Source organism: Adiantum capillus-veneris, chromosome 20, assembly GCF_014529385.1.
Source record: "Adiantum capillus-veneris isolate H3 chromosome 20, ASM1452938v2, whole genome shotgun sequence".
NCBI classification, from domain to species: domain Eukaryota; kingdom Viridiplantae; phylum Streptophyta; class Polypodiopsida; order Polypodiales; family Pteridaceae; genus Adiantum; species Adiantum capillus-veneris.
This window is the reverse complement of record NC_140950.1, coordinates 82,771,988-82,789,761: the sequence shown is the minus strand read 5'-3', so window position 1 is coordinate 82,789,761 and position 17,774 is coordinate 82,771,988. Positions and strand designations below refer to the sequence as shown.

The 17,774-nt window shown below is 40.7% G+C and overlaps 1 protein-coding gene across 1 annotated transcript; it reads right to left on the bottom strand.

Moving 5' to 3' along the window:
* Positions 1 to 11,009: 11,009 nt before the first annotated feature.
* On the bottom strand, positions 11,010 to 15,074 carry LOC147432826 (pentatricopeptide repeat-containing protein At4g01030, mitochondrial-like). The gene is made up of 2 exons (XM_086492627.1): positions 14,730 to 15,074; positions 11,010 to 14,599 (listed from the first exon to the last, which is right to left on the bottom strand). The coding sequence occupies exon 2, from the start codon at positions 14,595 to 14,597 to the stop codon at positions 12,963 to 12,965; it is 1,635 nt and encodes a 544-aa protein (XP_086348753.1). The 5' UTR covers positions 14,598 to 14,599; positions 14,730 to 15,074; the 3' UTR covers positions 11,010 to 12,962.
* Between the last annotated feature and the right edge of the window lie 2,700 nt (positions 15,075 to 17,774).

Below are 17,774 nucleotides of genomic sequence, written 5' to 3'. Positions count from 1 at the left end.
CCAAAAAGATGACTAAAGAAACTAGGAAACTACAAATTTGATAAACAACGTGAGCAAACCAAAAAACCTACTGTATGTACAGAGTCTTATTCGTGGCAAGTATAAATCCTGTCTAGGTTGGTTGCCTAATCCCTTCTATTAGAACTTCATGCACCACTGGCACCAACTCCCTTTAAAAACAAAGCTTGAGATGCACACCATTCAGTATGTTCGACCGTTCATCCGTATCAAAAAATAAGTACCATTAGGAAAAACCTGGTGGACCTTGTACCCGAGGAGTTCACTAAAGTATATGTAACATATCATGTGCATTCAATAGAAGGGGTTTTAATCTCTTGTAAATTTATAGATTCATGTGTAAAAGAGGGATATAAGGGGTAATTAAAATCCATTTTGGTGAATGCACGTGCTATAAGAAAATTTTAATGAGTGAACACCCCGGGAACTTGTAGGACCCTGCCCACTTCCTCTTAAACTTCTTCTAGAAGATGAAATCTAAATAGCTTTTTCACTTCATCACCAAATCTCCCTTCTCTATCTACTTGTCTGACAAGTGTTGGTTGAACTTTGCCACTCATTTCCCGCTGCTTCACATAGAAATCCATTGTTGCTTCACAATCTATCTTCAAAGATTCAAAATGGTTATCTTATCCTACAAAACATCTTGGTGAGACTTATCTATCTGCCACATACCTTTAACTGCACCTAGCTACGCATGCACATGCAACACTGCCTCCTTGCCATAAACCAAATCATAAGGAGTAAAGCTGGTATCCACTTTGTAAGAGGTCTCGTATGCCCACAAACACTTCTCAAGGTTAGCTTCTCACTCTTCACCATGCTTGTATATATACTTGGTGAGCATATTGACTATTTTCCCATTTGCACTCTCAACCAAAGCGTTGCACTGTGGATGATATGGAGATGAAAACCTGTGTTGAATGCTTAACTTTTCCACTAGTGCACACACCAGCTTACTTTTAAACCCTTGACCTCGATCAGAAATGAGCACTCAAGGCACCCAAAAATGGCAACATATGCAATAAAAAACAAATCGAGAAACTATATGAGCATTTAACTTTTCAAAAATCCTTGAAAACGGTCACTTTTTCATTCAATGCGTGTGTCGTTTTCATGAAGTACACGAATATAGCTTTTGTCATCATTGAAATGAAAAACATCACAAAATTATCAGTTGGTGTTACAATTTAAAGTTTTTGACACCGCCAACTTGTCCAAAATGACCAAAAACCTTAAAAACATCTATCTACTTGCCTCAATCTGACACCTTGAGAGGGAGAAATTATCAAAACACCACTAAAAAGGAGATTTTGCATCAGGTGGCTGGGGGGGGCATATAGAAAATTCTAAATGGATTTCCGGGCACCTTGAGACAAAAAATAAAAAAGTTAGATCACGGCGCACAGAGGGTCATCTAGAATTCTCCAGACGGTCCATCGCGCGCCATGATCCAAAATCCCCTTTTTAGGGGTTTTTTGGTGATTTCTCCCTCTCCGGGTGTCAGATTGAGGCAAGTAGATAGGCGTTTTATAGGCTTTTGGACATTCCGGACGCATTTGAAGTGTCAAAAGCTTCAAATTCCAACACTAGTTGATAGTTTTGTGATTTTTCTAAATTTCAATGATGACGAAAGCCATATTAAATGAGCGTCACCTACCTCATGAAAAAGACATTCTCATTGAATGAAAGGGCGTCCATTTTCAAGGACTACTGATACCTTTTTTATATTTTTCTAAATATCAATCTATTTTTCTACGTAACGTAGGCTCTTCTTTCATTGGAGGAGCATTTTTTGCTCTCTGTTCTAAAAGGCCTTCCAAAAGACCTCCGAAATCTCCTAATGAATACCATGCGGATCTCCTCTTTGTAAAGAGCTCTCCGCAACACTCCGTCCCTTCTGTATGTCATCAAATCTTCTCCCATCATCAGAGTGAACTTCCATAGGCTTTTAAACAATCCTCCTCTTCTACAGCTTTGACAATCCCTCATAACATTGTCCTATACTTAAAAAATCATTAATCTCTTTGAGAGTTTCCCTACCTGCATAAGTAGTCGGTGCTACATGTAAGCTTGATACTTGAGTCTGCACTTGACTCCTAGCCAACAAATCTGCTTCTTGATTCTGCTCTCTTCTTACATGTTTGAACTGCAATTCTTCAAAGAACCTTAACATCTTCTTTATGGGAAAAAACTAATTCTTGAGAGAATCTCTCTTTACCTACCATTGACCTAGAAGCTACTTTATAACTAGGAGAGCATCACCCTAAATTACCAACCTATAAATGCCGAACTCTACACATTGCTTGAGCCCCAAGTGAAGTATCAAGTATTCTGCTTCATTATTCGTGTGAACACTCTCCAAATCATAGGCTTTAGAGAAAATTACCACCTCCTTCTGCACAACTCTTATATAAGCACCATTAAATCACATAGTGAAATATTCCTTTAAGTTTGGCTCCTCTGCAACATCCTCTCTCACCACTCTTGGATAGATGGGCACGTCCGCTTCCTTGTTGACCAGAATATCAGCCAAATGTGACCTTCTCGTGTGATCGTTTTTAAACTCAAACTCAAACTCTTGCAGCTCAAGTACCCATTTTCTTATCCTCCTTCCTGGATTGAGATGAAGCATCACTTCAGGCAACAAATTGTTGAAGGTGAAGAATTCTTTTTTTTTAGTAATCAAATAAACTTTGAACTTGCATCAAGCAAGAACCAATGCCATCACCCACTGTTCAGCCTCCGTATATGATTTTTCCCCTAGGCTAATCACTTTGCTGTCAAAATAGATCGACTTGTAGCACTTACCCACCTTTGGCATCAATACTGCACCCATGGCAACCATACCCACCATCATGGCCACATTAAAAACATTCTCATCGTTAGAGGGGCTTACCGTGGGTAGCTGGCATAAGATCTCTATCACCCTATCAAAAGCTACTTGAGAGTCTTCAGTGCACTGAGATCCATGAGCCTACTTGCTTAACTTTGGATGGGGATACACATATTGTGATAGCATCCAAAAAAACCTGGCCAGATACTTGAGCTTATGCACAAAGGAAGCCAAACCTCTCACACTGGCGGGTGGCTCCATCAAAAACCAAAGCCTTCACTTACTTTGGATCAACTTCAATACCGTTCTGGGAGACCACATGGCCCAAGAGATGAGCTCATGGCTGAGCCAACTTGCACTTCTTTTGGTTCAATTGTCCACCTTCCTTGTCTAGTCTTTATAATTACAACTTTAACTTGGACAAGTGCTCTACTCTGGAACTATAACAACCAATATCATACATGAAAACCTTGATAAACTTACCCAAGTATGGTCCGAACACCTTATTCATCCAGTCTTGGAAGGTCTCATATAGAATCCAAAAGGCATCCAACAATAAGTAAAGCAACCACATGGTGAGATGAAAGTAGTCTTTAACTGATCCTCCAAAGCAATACCAATATGAAAGTAACCCAAAAATTTGTCCATAATAGAATACCGCTCATGACCTACAAACTGGTTCAAAATTTCATTTTGAAATGGCAAGGGATAGTAGTATTTAATGCCTTATAGTCTACACAACACCTCCACTTCCCATTCTTCTTCAGTGTGATAACAATAGGGGAGACCCACTCAGATTCTTTCACGGGATAGATAATACTTGCCTCCAACAATTCGTTGATTTCCTACCATACAGCTTTGTCTTGAATATCTCCCAACCTCCTTGGCTTTTTTGCCTTCACCCTTGAGTAGAATTCGATGTTCCATCCCTTTAGCTCCACGCAAATCTTTGTACTCCATAGAGAATAAATTGGGATATAATGCACATAACTCCACGTAGCTCTCCTTTTCCTACTTGGTTAGATCCTCTCCTAACATATTCTCTACTTCTTTAGCCTCTAGACCAAAAATTAGAGTTTGCATACATTCAATGGTCTTGGTAGAATCCACCGTGACTCATCAACCTGTGTCAAACTTTAGCAAGTCTTCATCACTTCCTTCTTCTTCAACACTCCTTGAACCTTCGTCATAAGTTGATTCCATCTCACACTTGTAGCTAGTATTAGAGCCTTCTCAATTATTTTCAACCCCTGGGTGAAAGTGGCTCTTGCTGGTCTTCAAGTCAAGCACAAGTTTCCCACCATTCTCTTGATTTGGCAAGGTAAAAATCCTAGTTTCCCAATCCCGTTTGGTCCCAATTGCAAACAACCACAGCCTCTGCAAGATGAGGGTTAAGAATATTCCCTTGCTTCATAATAAAGAAGTCAATGAGACACTTAATACCCATAACGTTTACCTTCACATCCTGGGCCACTCCCAAACATCGAACTTTGGCCTGGTTGGCCATCCTCATCTGCACTTTGGACCTAACCACAGATTTGATACCAATATCTTTCATAGCAGACTTTGTTATTACACAAACCTGGGCACCACCATCAATATAGGTTTGCACCTGCTTTTTCCTTTCAACCAAATGTGCTAACATTGGTTGGCCATTGTCTCCTCAATATGGGGTTCAAAGCCAGCAAATATCCAAAGGTGATATTAGCTCTCTAGTTTCTGCGTCCTCTCTCTTTCTCTCTACAACATTGCAACCCTAGACTTATCTTTCTTGCATCATCCTTAGCCTCCCCATGGGCGAGAGGCTACCTTGTGGAGAGCGGTAACACAACCTTGCCCTCCCAACCAACAGCACCTCGCATACACATCTAATCATTCGCACGATTTTGACTTTGTTGAAGCTACCCACAACCCCAACTTTGTCGGACTAGCCAACCCTGGACTCTTTCCTAGATGCCCTCAACTCTTAGACTCGTCTTGTGCACCGACTTTGACTCTATTCGAGCTGCTCGTGACTCTCTAGCAGTGATGCTTTGATCTGAATCATAGACTCGCCGCCATCGAGGTTCGATTCACCATAGTGGAGAACCACAAAAAGGAAGACATGGAACATATGTAAATCAAGCTCAATAACACAAAGGTGGAAGTAGAGACCACCTTCACAAAGGAGGTCAGAACCCAAGTGTAGGATATCATATTTTGTAATGTTGAAGATTGTCTAGTGTCCCAGCTACGTGAACGACAATGCTAAGAGGATATCGCCCTCAATGTTCGCATTGGCAGGCTTCGAAGTGACTCGAAAGGGAAGGGGGACCTCAAGCTCAATATAACACAAAGTTGAAAGTAGATACCACCCTCAGAAAGGAGGTCAAAACCCAAGTGCAAGATACCTTATGGTTGAGGGTAGCAAATATGCACTTCATGTTGCCTCTATGAAACAACATTTTGAAATAAATAATGCATTTACCTTACATCCATTAACTCTCTTGGGAGAATAGGTGAAGATGGAGGCTACTAAAAGTAGAAATGGTGAAGTAGTCTTCTTTGTCGATCATGACCAATGTCAATTCTATAACATTCGCATAACAGCTAAAATCAATGCAAACAAAGACTATCGTGCACATGGTAGAGGAGTCAAGAGCGTACAAGTAACAATCGATTTGGAAGCTAGAGATGTCTCCCATAGTGCCTCTACTGTGGTTGATATCATACATTGCATTGAAGAAAACAAAGGATATTGTTCAAGTTCAAGAGCTGCCTATGCATTATGATGGTTATATATCATTTGAGTTGCCATCTTCTGGTTGTGCCAAGGGAATGGTGAAGATGGAGCAGAGACCTGATAGACATATGTGAACATAATGTGTTACATGTAGTAGCGACAGCTTTCTTGGAGTAGTTATGTTCAATTGATGCTCAAGCCACTTGCATTGTGTAAACATTGAATGTTCTTACTACTTGAGAACAAGATTGTATGATGAGGCTCATTGGAGAGGACGACTTTGAAAGTCTTCCCCAGGAGGCATGGTTACACCTGATTGTGGGATCTTAGCTTGTAATGATTATTCTTAAATGCCAAAATGTGTGGCCACATGTCCTACAATCATTTATTATTGTATGCCAAGCGATAAGCACAAGAACATCAACATCCATGTTTAGAAGGAAGTTGTATATCAAATGAAGAAAAGGTGGACTTGGTGCTACAAAATTGTGCTTCTTTGGAGTCTTTTTCTACAGTTACCAAACGATTGGAATGTATAACTGGTCAAGATTTGATAATGGGAAAGTTTATCATGGAAAATGTTGACGACACCTAATAGTACATTGAGGATGGTGAGTTTGTTAAATTTCTAGACACTATAACACCCTTGTCCAATAAGAAAAGGATTGAAAAAAGCTTAGATTGCACCAAAGGATCAAAGAATATTAAGTGCCCGAGTTTAGAGGTAGTGTTAAGTTTAAAAACAAGAGCAAGATCAGATATCCATACTTACAGGATATTCTCTTTCCTGAGAGAGAGAGAGAGATAGAGAGACAGAGAGATGATGCTATACTATGCTCTACAAAGTAACTATTGAGGACTTGATCTAGTCTTTTTCAATATACGTTGTTGGGCGCATTTCTAACACCCCGTCTTTTGTAAATTTGTACATACGGACACGACACCTGATGTCAAAAGTGTGTGTGGGCTTTGGTTTTGTGAGGTTTTTAGCTTTCTTTAGCAAGCACATGTACATGCACTACAAGTCGCTACTCTAGTGACAGCTGTCGGGCTACTGTAAGTGCCCGTGAGTGAGTTTTTTGAAGTGAGCCTTGTATATAACTAAAACTCATGTACAAACTTAAAGAAGTTCAGCCAAACATCAGAAATTTGCAAGTTTTAGCTCGTTGTGCCTCCTTGGTGCTTTTGGATGCATGTTTTTGCCCCGACTAGCCTTCTCTATGTGTAGTTGTGCTGGGACAGCTTTCTGTTCGCGTCAATTTTGCTCATGGCGGCGTATGGAATCAATTTTGGTCATCTTCATCTTTCTCGCCAGTCATTTTTCAATATTTTTTTCAAGCTTTAAAGTGCCCCAATTGGAGTTGTGCTCTTCAGGTTACGACTAGTTCTCTTCACGGTTATGGCTATGGCAGCATAGTGGCAAATTGTGTGTAGACAGATTCGGAGGGCATTTATCTACGAATTGTGGAATTGATGTTGAAGTTATGGGTTTGTGATATTTGATTGTGAAAGGAGAGGCTCTCGTCTTCATCTGCATTGGTCGGCGTGTGCTGTAAATCCGTGATTTGACAGGGTTTTGCTCCTATGTGACATAGTTTCTTGGGTGGGCGACGGCTAGTAAATTCCCAAGGGTCTACTCCTATTGGACTTGTGGTGTTTCAAAAGGATTTTTCAAATCTTTTGGTGTCTTGTAGTTCTCTTTCAACACTCTTGGGTGACATCGCTATAGAGGTGTTTCAGTTTGCTTGTTTCCCAACAGTGTTTTGGTGCCCACCACTGAGGAATCGCTTCAAGTGATTTTCAATTTACAGGTTTGATTGGCGTGATGGCAGATTTTCCAAAGTTTTATGGTCATGTAGATGAATATGTTAAGGAATTCATGGAGAAATTTGAGTTTGCTTGTTTGATCGCAAATAAGGAAGATCCAATGATTATGCTCAAGATTTTGTTCTTTTGCTTGAAAGAGGATGCAAGGATATGGTATGATGAGTATGATTTTTGGTTAAAATCATCTCAACCTCCATTGGTGATGACTTATGATGCATTAAAGAAGACTTCCTTAAGAGGTTTAAGAAAGTAGAGGACCCAACGGATGTATGGCACTCCATTGAAGGACTTGTGCAATGTGATGGTCAAAGTGTAGATGCCTTTGTCAAGGAGTTCAATTCCTTATGGAAGAGATGGTGTGTTTCTTTGAGCAATGATGCTCCTCCTCTTATGCTTAAAAAGTGTATGTTTATGCAAAGTTTGAGGGCTGATTTGAAGTTAAAGGTTGAGCTTAAAAGGCCACTTACATTTGAGGATGCAGTACGGATTGCAAAGCATAAGGAATGGAAATTCGAGAGAATGCAAGAGCTTGGATTGCAGGGTGATGTGGAGCCAAAGGTTTTGATGTAGGTAAATAAAGTGCCTTTAGTGCAGTATTTTATCATGATGGTTCTCTTGAGGAAAAGAATCAAGCATGTACTAAGGAGAAAGAGGCCAAGAAGAATGCTCAATGTATGCCATCTTTGTTGTTTAAGAGATTTGATGTGAACCTTCATGTCAAAGATGATGATGCTAGTAAGATGGATGTAGGCAAGAAGGCTACCATGGTCATGAATGAGTCTAAAATGCAAGGAGATGATCGTTTTGAATGTCCAAGTCACGTGGCTAATGCTTCTCATATATGTTACAATGAGTATGAGTATGCTTCTGATACGAATGTTATTGCTGTGAGTTCTTCTCTTGTAGATGAGGTAGTCAAAGATCACATGATGGAGGTCAAGGAAGTTAGCAATGAGAAAGATGGTGATGTGTATGATGAGGTTTTTCAAGTACATGTTTTGGGTGATTGTATGCAAAAGGGTGATGAAGCAACTAAGTATACTACTTGTGTTGTTGATTAGGACCCTATCAATGAGAAGATTGATGGCATACATGATGGTGTGGGTGATCCTGCCTTAATTGATGAAGAGAATATTGAGGTTTTAGAGGATATGAAAAATGATGGAGATTCTCTTGTTATGCCTCATGTGAATATGGTTGATGCTACCTTGTTTGATCCTCTTGTTAGGGAGCCTAAGGTATATATGGAAGATGGCTTACCTATCAAGCATGATTTGGTTGAATTGGATAGAGGCTTAATGAAGAGTGGGGAGAATGAAATGGATATGCATGAGGACGTACAAATGGCTGAGGTAGAAATGGAAGGCATTTCGTATGATATATTAAATAATTCCTTGCATTCTATAGCAATGAAAGGGTGTCTCTATGTAGTATTTGTTGAGAGTACTTTATGTGTAACAAGGATTTGGATTCTACACATGGTTTGTGCTTTCATATTGAGAGTGAGAGAATTGATATGGCTGGTGTTTCTTCATGCATTTTGTGCTTATGTTGTATGGCCCTTTGATCCAGGTGGACAATATACTTATGCTACTACTTAGCATGAATGCTCTAGCAGACTGGGGGGTTGGCAAACTATGTTGGGCGCATTTCTAACACCCCGTCTTTTGTAAATTTGTACATACGGACACGACACCATATGTCAAAAGTGTGTGTGGGCTTTGGTTTTGTGAGGTTTTTAGCTTTATTTAGCAAGCACATGTACATGCACTACAAGTCGCTACTCTAGTGACAGTTGTCGGGCTACTGTAAGTGCCCGTGAGTGAGTTTTTTGAAGTGAGCCTTGTATATAACTAAAACTCATGTACAAACTTAAAAAAGTTTGGCCAAACATTAGAAATTTGCAGGTTTTAGCTCGTTGTGCTTCTTTGGTGCTTTTGGATGCATGTTTTTGCCCCTTCTCTACGTGTAGTCGTGCTGGGACAGCTTTCTGTTCATGTCAATTTTGCTCATGGCGGCGTATGGAATCAATTTTGGTCATCTTCAGCTTTCTCGCCGGTCATTTTTCAATCTTTTTTTCAAACTTTAAAGTGCCCCAATTGGAGTTGTGCTCTTCAGGTTACGACTAGTTCTCTGCAGGGTTATGGCTATGGCAGCCTAGTGGCAAATTGTGTGTAGACAGATTCGGAGGACATGTATCTACAAATTGTGGAATTGATGTTGAAGTTATGGGTTTGTGATGTTTGATTGTGAAAGGAGAGGCTCTCGTCTTCATCTGCATTGGTCGGCGTGTGTTGTAAATCCGTGCTTTGACAGGGTTTTTCTCCTATGTGACATAGTCTCTTGGGTGGGCGACGGCTAGTAAATTCCCAAGGGTCTACTCCTATTGGACTTATGGTGTTTCAAAAGGATTTTGCAAATCTTTTGGTGTCTTGTAGTTCTCTTTCAACACTCTTGGGTGACATCGCTATAGAGGTGTTTCAGTTTGCTTGTTTCCCAACAACGTGCGTGCTTGATTTCTTCTCCGCTTGGGATTACTTGCTCGGGGTTTGGGATTCCTCATCTCGAGTTGGTCACCAAGAATATATATATGAACCTATCATGTGGTTTCAACCAAAATATTTTTTTTATTCCAAAAAGTCACAATTTTATTTACATAGCAGTATTATGCAAAGAATTTCAAAAAAGTATTTACAAACTGAATAGGAAAAGAATTTTTCATAAAGTCGAAAAATTCACAAATAAGGAATTTTTGTAATGCTTCTTGAACATGTGTGATATAGTGGTTCTACATACATTGAATGCCTTGTGGGTCTAACGTGATGAAAGCACTCAAGTAGGGTGGGACACTCACACTATGATTTTTGGCATGAGGCTATCACATGGACTAACCACGGATGTGTATGCTTACAAATTATATAGTTTATGTCTGAGGGTTATTTTTTAAGACAACCATAATGTAAATTTAGCATGTATATATGGGTATTAGTAATAATGTTTCATGTGTTAAGCTTTTAGCATGAGTGTCTTATGGTTAAGGTTTTGACACATAGTCCTATTATTTGATTGACTATGTCAATCATCCTAAGCCCAAAGGCACCGTTGTTTGCATACCCATTATTTCTGGTCAAGTTTTAGCACATGGTGGTATTGCTTGCTTGGTTGTATCGCTAGAGAACTTTGTGTGACTTTTTAGCATTCAAACATCAACATACGATTGTACTACAACTACTTTGTCGTTTTTTAATGGATAAGAGGGTTTTTTTTTTTGGTAGTATGTACTTTGCTTTATGTGCTCATAGAATGTGTTGTTGAAAGAGCACATAACACTCTTTCTTTGGCTTATAATTGTAGTTTATCGTTGGAAGAGTGCATGCTTTATATTGTGCTTGCTTTTATAATGTCAATGTTGTCAAATGTGTTTTTCATCTATTTCTAACAACATTGCAGATAGGCAAGGAAAGCCTGCAATCAAAGAAAAAGTTTGTTCCCTATTGTCAAAGCCAACATTATGCACTTTAAGGTTTGGTGGGAGACATGCCAAAGTGTGCCTACATCTGAATATGTTCCAACAAAAAAATGCAGCTAGAGCAATTGAAGCATGTGGAGGAAGAAACCCTTTCTATGTTATTTGGCTTCTCATCAGATTGAACCTGCCTTGAACTACCAATGTAGCTTCGCTAATGTAGAGCACTCGTAACCAAAAAGACAAAAGTATTTTTTGTGAGAACCTTTCTGTAGTAGCTCATAAAATCCATGGGACTCGAAAACCTCTATGCCATGTCTTCACAATAATCTGCATCTACTCTATCACCAAGGTAGGATGCAAACTGTCAGAGAGGCGGGAGGAATCCATTTGTCCTCCACTATGCAAGCCAAGGGAAGGTACCATCACAAGAAGATTTAGAAATTTTGTCATGTAGGAAAAGGGAGCCTTTTTCAATGTTTTTCATACAATGCATAACAGCATGAGATTCAACTCGGGAGGCACAGCATACCTAGCTAGGTATGCCATGCCTCCCTCACAGAAGCTCATGATGTTGAGGTAAGTCATAATGTGGGAATTATTGTGAGAATCTGTCCAAACCTTCTTGTGCACGATGAAGATCTCTCTGACCAAACCAACTAGTCAAGGGCATCACTAATCTGGCTCTCATACAACTAAATCTTCACCGGCATCTACAACTATAGAGTATCAGATAGTCTCCTCCGTCCAAGAGAACTCATGAAGTGCCTGCAATATGAATCTATTCATAGGAGCTATCTCTGGACTAAAAAAGGTGGGCCTCGTCATGAAGAAAGCTGTAAAATGAAACTATCTGGAGGTGAATCAGGAAATCTCCACATACCACAAGCATAGAAATGGGCTGGTGAAGCAAATGCTACTGAATAATTTAACTCCTCAGCTAGACAATGAGACTGATTGTCGTGATATCTCTCAATAGTGCCTATTGTGAGGGGCACCTGTGACTAGATCTCCAAAGAACCAACCAACTGCTGAACTGGCCTCTCATGGGGAACCTCACGCTGATCCCAAATTGCCTCTGATTGTTGATCCTCGGGCATCGCCTGCCTGTCCATCTGCTCTGGATTAACCTCTCAATCCTAATTTGGTAGCCTCTCATCAGGAGGTCTATGAAGAGGTTGTTCTGCTTCTCAATTTTGTCTGTAACAAAGACATGCTTCCCCAGAGCCTGTTTGCCTGTTGTAAGAGACATCTGTGATTGGATCTCCAAAGAATCAACCGAATACTGAATTGAGCATCCACGGTGCAGTCTTAACCCATGGCCATCAAGCAAAAAGTCTGGCTTGACGGACACAGCATGCCTTTTTCTTTCGTCCGGTGGGCGGACATTGTGAGCAATCTGCTCGATGGGCCCGTAGCAACAGTATATTAGCATATCATGTGTTGTCAAGTCACTATTACCTGTAGTTGTTCCCATGGGTAGAGAACCCTCCAGTTCCTTGTTTAGTAGAGAAGATGTTAATTGACCTTGGGGAAGTAACATCTCTTGGTGATCTCAGGACTCTTTTGCTGATCTGTTTCTGAAAGCTCAATTTGCCTGAAACTTTGACAGGGTAGGGAAAGGTCACTAATTGGGGGAAAGGTCACCAAGCGACCTTTCCCCTGTAACACTGGGACTGCATGGCCACCGATTCCAGGAGCCATGTGGGAGCAGTATTGCAGGTAAAGGTACAGGGGGAGGGGGAGCCATCACCACGATACATCGTATGAGTGATCGGGTACAGAAGCAAAGTACGCTGGTTACATGCAGCAGCGTCAGAGCACAGATGCCATAGCAGAGAAAATTCCTCTTGCTGAGTTGGGATGTTCCCATTGGTCGGCAACACAAAGAATCATCTCTGCTCCGCCCTAAACAGAAAGGGACTAGTCCTCTGTCCTTAATAGCATCCCCATGTATGGTAGTTTCGAACAGAACCATGGCGACTTTTGCCTCCAAGCACAGAACTGCGAACTTAATAAGTAAATTGAAGCCTTCTCCAGGCTTTCATACTTAGTATATTCACTCTTCCAGGTAGTCTGCAGCCTCTTGCACCTCAGCACTGCCAGAAATGTTTATATGTGCGCCCAGAACCAACAATATCTTTTTCATCCACAGCCACAACACTGCCATAGCACTGATCTCCAAGCTTAATTTTACTATGAATCCGACAATGAGCTAGCAAGGACCTCCAGGCTTCATTGTCAGGGCAAAATGGCATAGTCCAGAGTAAATCTTCTGCTTCCATTAAGCTTCCTGAGCGGCCCAGCAGGTCAATCATGCAATTAACATGTTCCTGAATGGGCATCAATCCATACTCTGCTGTCATTAGCAGAAAGTGATGACCGCCCTCTTCCACTAAACCTGAGCGGCTGCACGCAGATAGAAGACTTGTAAAAGTTACAAGGTCTGGGTTTACCCCTTCATGACGCATCTTCTGAAAGCAAGCCATAGCAAGTTCATGCTTGCTGTGACGAGCATAACCAAGGATAATCGAATTCCATTCTTCTACACCATGCTCTTGAGCTGTTGCAAAGACTTTGTGGACTTCATGAAGACTTCCACATCTTGTATAAGCTTTTATGACAGATTTCCCTGTTACTACATCCAGCCCGCTGCCATTCTCTGTCATCTGGGCAAGTACCAAGTTCGCATAATTCGTAGCGGCTACACCATAACAAGCTTTTAAAATGCTGATATATGTAAGTTGATCTGGCTCCATGCCGACCTGCTGCATTTGGTGAAATGCCTGAAGGGCCTCTTGCACATCGCCATGCTGAGCAAATCCAGCAATCATACCATTCCATGTTACATTATTCGGTTTTATGCCCACATCTTGCATCTGCTGTAGGACACGAACTGCCTCTTGTCTATAGCCATTTTGTGCACAACCTGAAATTACAGCGTTCCATGTCTCAATATTTGGCTGCAGACCCTTGCACTTCATGTTTTCGACAAGCTTACGAGCAGTCAAAAGATGACCCTGTTGAGCATATGCTGCAATCATTGTATTCCATAACACAACATTCCTAGCCGGCACTCTTTTGAACACATTAAAGGCATCTGTAAGCTTTTCACACTGAACATACATGTTCACAAGACTGCACATCACAAACAAATCTGCTTCAAGCCCACTCTCAGTAATATGCTTGTGAATGCATATTCCCTCACTGAGAGATTGCAAACTTGCACAAGCTTGAAGTGCAGCAACAAAGACTTGTCCATCCATATGCAAGCCCGACTTTTGCAGTGAGTAATAAAGGTTGATTGCCTCCTCACTATTCCCCAGCTTTGCATGCGCAGATATAATTGCACTCCAAGCAAAAACATTCGGGTGTTGTAATTGATAAAACACTTTCTGAGCTTCATGTAAACTTTCACAAAGGGCAAACAAGCGAATTAAATGACTACCTAAATAAGTGCTTGATTGAAGATTTTTCTTTGTGATTAAACTTTGGACTTGCCTTCCTATATAGATGTTTTTTGCGATTATACAGCCCTGCAGTATACAGTACAGCCAATTTGAGGAAACACTGATCCCATTCTTTTCTAGTACCTCTAACAGCCGGTATGCAGTTGCGACTTGCCCTTGTTCACATAACCTTTTCAGACTGTTAAAGATTTTCTGTGCCCCTGAATGATCAGCATTCTTGGCCGTCCCACTTAAGTTCAAAGGCCAAGCAGAGGGCATACCTGCATCACAGTAAAGAGCTAATGCTTAGAACCTGATACGCAGAACCCACTTGTTGGCATTTGTCGATTAACCTTTGAAAGTAGTTACAAAGCAGATGCAATAAACATTACAACTAGTAAGTAAGCTGACCTTGAGTCGTAGGGTAGAGGAGCCAGTTTAGAGACGCCCAAATCTCAACGCATCTAGCAAGAGCTTCGATTAGCCATTGTGAGCACGGAAGGGTGAAACGCGATGCGAAATGAATACGATCCGGTGAAACGCGATGCGAAATGCGATTTCCTGTGTAACAAAAATGGAGGTGAATTGCAAACCCATCAAGCTGCCACTACGATTTCCTGTAGTAGCTTTCCACACTACTACTTTGCCTCCCAAACCATAGTGCATGGGAGTTTCCTTGGCCAGAGATTCACATTTTTGTTTGTGGAATGATCACATTTCCACTTCATTTCTCTTTTCGAGCTTCACATTTTTGTTTGTGGAATGATCACATTTTCACTTCATTTCTCTTTTCTCGCAGGGCCCACTTCCACTCTGCTTTACACGCTACTGCTTTGCCTCCCAAACCATAGTGCGTGGAAGTTTTCTTGGACCGAGCTTCACATTTTTGTTTGTGGGATGATCACATTGCCACTTTATTGCTCTTTTCTTGCAAGGCCCACTTCCACTCTGCATTATCCATGTCACCACAATAGCTCTATTTTCGATTTGAAATTTGGTTGGATACGGCACTTGATTGCTTATTTTTTAGAAATTTCTTTGGGTGAAAGCACGTATTGATGGTCCAAAAAGGGCAGTCTTGGAAACTCCTTTTTCAAGTGAATTTGTGGGGAGGAAACTCATGGAGTCAATTATGATTTTTGGGGCAGAGAAATGACAATGTAATTAAAAAACGATAGGGTTGCTTTTTTGAATGCCCACTCCTTCTTGGACGTGGTCTGCAGACACCGAGCTAGGCTCTCCCTCTCTCTCCCCTTCTCTATTCTTGTGTTTTCCATAGAGCATCCCCTTTCTCTCCTTCTCTACACGCGTTTTCTCTTTTGTGTATCCACATATCCTCTCCATAAATCTCTCTCTCTCTCTCTCTCTCTCTCTCTCTCTCTCTCTTCCTTCTATGCACACAAGATGGAGCCTTCTCTCAAGCTAGGTGTGTGATGATGTTTTGTTGTCTTGATGCATTGAGCTCTTCTTTGTAGTTATTATGGATGCATCTACCTGCCTTAAGCTCTTTCTTTGTAGGTATTCTTGACCTGGCTCTGTGCCAATCAGACACCTGAACAGAGTTTTGTAAGGAGCTCACATGATGGTTATGAGAGTACTCGGCTGCACAAAAAAGGGAACAAAGAGAGAGGCAAATGCACACTCCCAGTACTAAAAAGTGCCAGCTAGATGAAAAGCAGAAAAGGAAGATTATTCGTGCTATGTCAAAGTGCTAGCAAGAGCAGACGCAATGATTGACAAACAAACTCCAAGGACATATATTTGATTATATACTGTAGCAACCAATTTTCTGTAACCTGCAGAACTTGACACATTGTATAGAGAGAGCAATGTTTCCAAACATTTGCAACACCTTGTCAAAAGTCAAGGTCCCGCACTCAGCTACAGAAATAGTTTTTAAAAAGGCAACAAGGATGGCCTTCATTAACTCTAGGGATGAAGTAGATGCAAGGTCCGTCCTCAATAGAGCACTTGCAAAGTCATGAGGCCACATAGAAGAAACATCAGTTTTGCAAATTCACAACTATACTTTGAGGATGAGAGCAGTCCTTTTTTTGTTATAACATCTCAATGGCATGTCATCGTTCAACATGCATCACATAGGACATTAAGGATCTTGTGTTTGGTTTCTGGATAGAAAATACCCGAGTCTCTTCAAATAAGAAAGACATATGCGAGAGGTGTGTCGGCAGAAAGGCTATTGTTCACCATCCATTGCATTTGCTAGACCAACCTCAGGTATTGTGAACCATGCGATAAAACTTTGCTTCCCTGCAAAGTAAGGATAGGCACTAGGTAAAGTGTTGTCAATCACCACTTCAAAGCCACTTTGAATAAAAAGGATAAATGATTTCACCACTTTATGGGGCTATTGTTTGTATAAGCTACTAGAAGCCTGTAAATTACACCTAAAAAGCCACTTTCAAGTAATGTTTTGACCGTTGTGAATCACTTTTTAGGGGTTGGATTTTGAATTTTTTTGAAGGTGCTCCTAAATACTTTGAAGTGCCTTCAAAAGCCTACAAATGGTTTGAATCGGTCTAAGGTGATCTCGAGCACTGTCAGACTATCACAACCACTTGATGGTGGTTTTAACGACCTCAAATACCACCTCAAAGTGTTTTGGTGGTGTTGGAATCACTTTAAAATCAAATGAGGATGCTCTTTTAGGTGGCCGGAAATTAGCCAAGTTCTATCTCCTTCTAACTACCACTTTCAAGTAGTTTGGTTATCGCTTTCAACCACCTTCAAGTGGAACTTGGAATTTTGCAACGTGCTTATATAGGCTCTCACAATTATCAAGTAGTTTGATGACCGCTTTCAACCATCTTCAGGTGGTTGGAAATTTGCCAAGTGCTTTATATATAGGTTCTCACCACTTTCAAGTAGGTTGATAACCACTTTCAACCACCTCCAAGTGGAACTTGGAATTTTTCCAAGTGCTTATATAGGTTCTCACCATTTTCAAGTAGTTTGATGACCGCTTTTAACCATCTTCAGGTGGTTGGAAATTTGTCAAGTGCTTATAAAGGTTTTAACCACTTTCAAGTTGTTTGATGACCACGTTCAACCCTCTTCATGTGGTTGGAAATTTGCCAAGCACTTATATAGATTCTTATCACTTTTAGGTAGTCTGATGACCACTTTAACCACTTTCAGGTGGCTGCCAAGTTCTTTAAGGTTATTCTTATCACTTCCAAGTGGTTTCAAAAGCCAAATGGTGGTTCCAACTACTATGAGGTGGTTAAAACCGCTTGGAAATGGTTAAAAGCCACTTCAATATTCATGAAAAACCACTTTTAAAAGGTGCTAGAAACCTCAAAAGATGTCTTTGAATGAATTTTCTTCCACCACTTTAATCACTTTGAGCTCACTAGAATTTTTCCAAGTGCTAACTATTAAGTTCTTGTTCAGTGCTTTAACAAACCTGAAATTTGGTTGTTACGATATGTAGGT